The sequence below is a fragment of the Belonocnema kinseyi genome, chromosome 5 (genome assembly GCF_010883055.1).
Source record: "Belonocnema kinseyi isolate 2016_QV_RU_SX_M_011 chromosome 5, B_treatae_v1, whole genome shotgun sequence".
Lineage (NCBI taxonomy): Eukaryota > Metazoa > Arthropoda > Insecta > Hymenoptera > Cynipidae > Belonocnema > Belonocnema kinseyi.
Genome location: NC_046661.1, coordinates 533857 through 538062, shown reverse-complemented (window position 1 = coordinate 538062; position 4206 = coordinate 533857). Strand labels below are relative to the sequence as shown.

The 4206-nt window shown below is 30.9% G+C and overlaps 1 protein-coding gene across 1 annotated transcript in view; it reads left to right on the top strand.

The window, feature by feature from the left end:
- Positions 1-4118, top strand: part of LOC117172823 (head-specific guanylate cyclase) — a 373978-nt gene extending 369860 nt beyond the window's left edge. The window contains exons 10-11 of the mRNA XM_033361067.1: positions 2965-3119; positions 3450-4118. Of these exons, the coding sequence (XP_033216958.1) occupies positions 2965-3119; positions 3450-3648 (354 nt within the window). The 3' untranslated portion in view covers positions 3649-4118. The remainder of the gene's footprint in view (positions 1-2964; positions 3120-3449) is intronic.
- Positions 4119-4206: the final 88 nt, after the last annotated feature.

The following is a 4206-nucleotide window of genomic DNA, read 5'->3' as shown; positions in this document are numbered from 1 at the left end:
GTTGTCAGTCAGTTGTAATTGTTGTTCACTGATTGTTTAAGCAAATTCTAAATATTATAAACAATATAATTGTTTAAATAATAATTGTTTTTTCAATGATTCCAAAATCACCTAGAGATATGAATGAGAGGCCTTCAACGACACCTACAGTTTTTTTCTGGGACAATTAGTTCGTTCTAGCTATAGTTCCCAATTTTAAAAATCATTTTCAATGTATTTTTCGAGTCAGAGTGGAGGGGGTATAAACAATGTTTAAATTGGAATTTTTGCATTTTGAAAAATTTATTTCCATTCTAGAGTATTCCATATTAGATAACTATTTGTCAGTTAGTTGTAGTTGTTGTTCACTGATTGTTTAAACAAATTCTAAATATTATAAACAATATCATTGTTTGAATAATAATGATTTTTTTCATTGATTCAAAAATCACCTAGAGATATGGATGAGAGGCCTTCAACGATACCTTTAGTTTTTTTCTGGGGCAATTCGTTCGTTCTAGCTATAGTTCCCAATTTTAAAAATCATTTTCAATGGATTTTATGAGTCAGAGTGGAGGGGGTAAAACAATGTTTAAATTAGAATTTTTGCATTTTGAAAAATTTATTTCCATTCTAAAATATTCCGTATTAGATAACTATGTGTCAGTCTGTTGTAATTGTTGTTCACTGATTGTTTAAACAAATTATAAATATTATAAACAATATAATTGTTTAAATAATAATTTTTTTCAATGATTCAAAAATCACCTAGAGACATGAATGAGAGGCCTTCAACGATACCTTCAGTTTTTTTCTGGGACAATTAGTTCGTTCTAGCTATATTTCCCAATTTTAAAAATCATTTTCAATGGATTTTTCGAGTCAGAGTGGAGAGGGTATAAACAATGTTTAAATTGGAATTTTTACACTTTGAAAAATTTATTTCGATTCTAAAATATTCCATATTAGATAACTAGTTGTCAGTCAGTTGTAATTATTGTTCACTGATTGTTTTAGCAAATTCTAAATATTATGAACAATATAATTGTTTAAATAATAATTTTTTTTCAATGATTCAAAAATCACCTAGAGATATGGATAGGAGGCTTTCAACCGCATTTTAAGCAACAAGAAATCTTCAGCGGGAAAGTTATTCAGAAATATATGGATATGTTTTCTGCTGAAAGAATTGTTTAAAATAATAATCCATATTTAGTAAAAATAAAAAACTGCTGTTTAAAGAAAAATGTTCATATTTTGTTTTATCTGCCACTCGTTGAACAGCATGAAGAATGTTTTCTGATGATTTTATCGGAAAATTCCCAGAATTGTCTCTATTACGGCGAGTTGAAGACGAAAAAGGCCAAAAAATTGTTCTATAAAACGTGTGTTTTTAGTTTATTTCAAACACAGAAAAGGCTATGACTTCTTTTTTTTAATAAAATAAAAAGATGTAAAATTTAATTTCCTAAAAGAATATATACTTAAAAAAAAACTTGTTTCACAACTCTTCAGATGCCAACTGCGTTCAGTGTGAAAAATGTGTAGGTGTTTATAGAGTCCTAACCCTCAATTTTTCGAACAGGGTAATGGTACTCACCTCGCGTCTACCCTACTTGACCGACCACCTGCAAGATTTCATACACTTATTTCTTTCTGTGTTCCGGATGCGCAGAAAGTTGTCCAGGCATGCATGATCAGTGTTCCCCAAGTTTCGGAAACTCGATGAACAAAAAAGTAAATTATATTTATTTGCAAACATTTTACTGTCGACATATGCTTAGGAATATGTGAGAAACTTTCTATGTTTTCATTTATAATTCCACATTAATTTACTGCAGAAAAAAAAAATGAACAGCAAATATAATCTACAAAGTGAAAAAAATAAACTGCTTAGTAAACTAGCTCCGACCACAAGTGTTGGCAAAATTAAATAACATCAGGGTGAAATTTGATGTGTAAATTAAGACGTTAATAGGGGAAGAAAGGCGAGATGGAGCACAAAATCGTTGATGCTAATTAAGTTGCAGCCTGTAGAAACTTGCAGAAACAAATATTAGTTAAAATTTTCACCAATTTATCATTTACAAGTTGCACATATGTTTTTGTAAATGGAGCGAACTAATTTTTCAGGAATTAAGTATCAAGCACTGTAGGTTAGGTGGAGGGATATGGAACACGCAGCAGGTAAAAAAGAACGCATGCTGGTACGGTAGGGAACAATTGGAATATCAATTTATTTTATTAATTGGTTTGGTACTTGTTATTATTTTTCAACCAGAGCACAAATAGTGACTAATGTTTTTCTTACATGAAGAATTTACGAAAAGAAAATTAAGCTTCCTTTGATAAGCCATTTCCATGCTATTATTTTGCACATACTTAGCAACTTTGCAACAGTTTTTTTCTACCGGCTACACTGGCAGTGATTGCGACAGGTTCAGTTCGCGGATGCACCAATGTTCCATTCCGCCGCATTCAGCTTGTTGCATATCGCCACTAACGATAATTTTATTTGAAATCCTTAGTTTTTTTTCTACATAATTTATCATTTATAATTAAATCTAATATCAAGAACATAAAAACTTTATCTTTTGAATTTCTCATAAGGACAATGGGATAAAACATTATTACTACTTTAGATTCCCTCGAAAATCACACCATTCCTGAGTTCTAAAGTACTAAAATTTTGCACTTAATTTCTGAAACAATTTACATAAAATATCCATTTTTTCACTTTCCTCTACTCATTAGATTTATTTTTATTTAATAAATTAATATTAAACTTGAAGTGTGAATATTTTTCAAGATATAGTAGCGTTCTATTTTACCAACCTTTTCCGTCGCACCCCACCTTCCCTTAAATAATGAATAAAACGAAAAAATTTGAACGCTGAAAACGTACTTAATTCGCTCTAATTAAGATTATGCACGTTTCATTTTACTGTTAGTTTAATTACATTAATTTATAAACAAAATTTACAGATGCGAATTGGTATTCATACTGGAATGGTATTGGCTGGAGTTGTTGGGAAGAAAATGCCTAGGTATTGCCTGTTCGGACACAACGTTACTTTAGCCAACAAATTTGAATCAACAAGCGAACCACTTAGGATTAACGTGAGCCCAACTACGTATGAGTGAGTAATATAATTTGCAAGTGTAGATGGGTTAGGCAGTCAAAACGTACATTGAAAAATTTATTTCCTTCTATCTATTTACCCTTTCTTAGTAATATCAATCGTTTTTAGCACAGCTATAAGTCGCGATCTATACACCATACACACCATACACAAAATTTAATGGTATCCTTATCTATTTTTTCCTGCTGACATTAGTCAATAACTTTAAAAAAAAACACAATCGTCTACTTCTGTTATACTATTCTTATCCGAAAAACATCGTGCATAACACGAAACCTTTGTACTTCTATTCATTTGAAAATTATGCATAATAAATCTTTTCCCTAGATTTCTCATGCAGACGCCGGGATTCATACTGGAAGCGAGGACCAAAGATAATCTACCAAAAGAAATGCCATCAAATACTCCAGGGATATGCTACTTTCTGAATAGCTACATACACAGCGACGTAGATAAGAGCCAACCGTTGGATGTTCATATACAAAATGCTCTCACTGAACTTGAAATAATTAGCAGCAATATGTAGATAAAAACTTATTTTAAGAAACACATCTTGTGGAGAGGAGACTGCACCAAAAACATGACAGTGTGTGTACAATGACAACATAATACGAAGCAAATTATTATGTATACTCTGATGCTCTTACAATTGGTGTGCATGGTAACATTTATGATTTAACGTAAACAGCATAACCGACTCATTGAGTTTCATAAAACAATTACCGCGTTGAGTACAATCATACGTTCACTTAATAGATAAAATACGCAGACATACCAAAAGGGATCAAAAAACAGTTATTCAGAAAGAAAAAAAGAAGATGTATTACTTATGTTCTTGGGTCTCTTTGTTCCTTCGCGTTTTCTAATAAGAACGCAATTAGTATTTTTAAATCTTGAGTTACAGAAAATAATATAATCTTTTTCCCAGATTCAACAAATAGTATGTAAAAGTCATGTTAATACTCTATACCATATACGTTCACTGCATGTTTGTAAAAATGTTAGTAAATAAACGCATTGTTAAAATTTTTAATTGAATTTGAAAAAGCTGCACTTATTTTATACTTCTTTCTCTCGGGTCAGA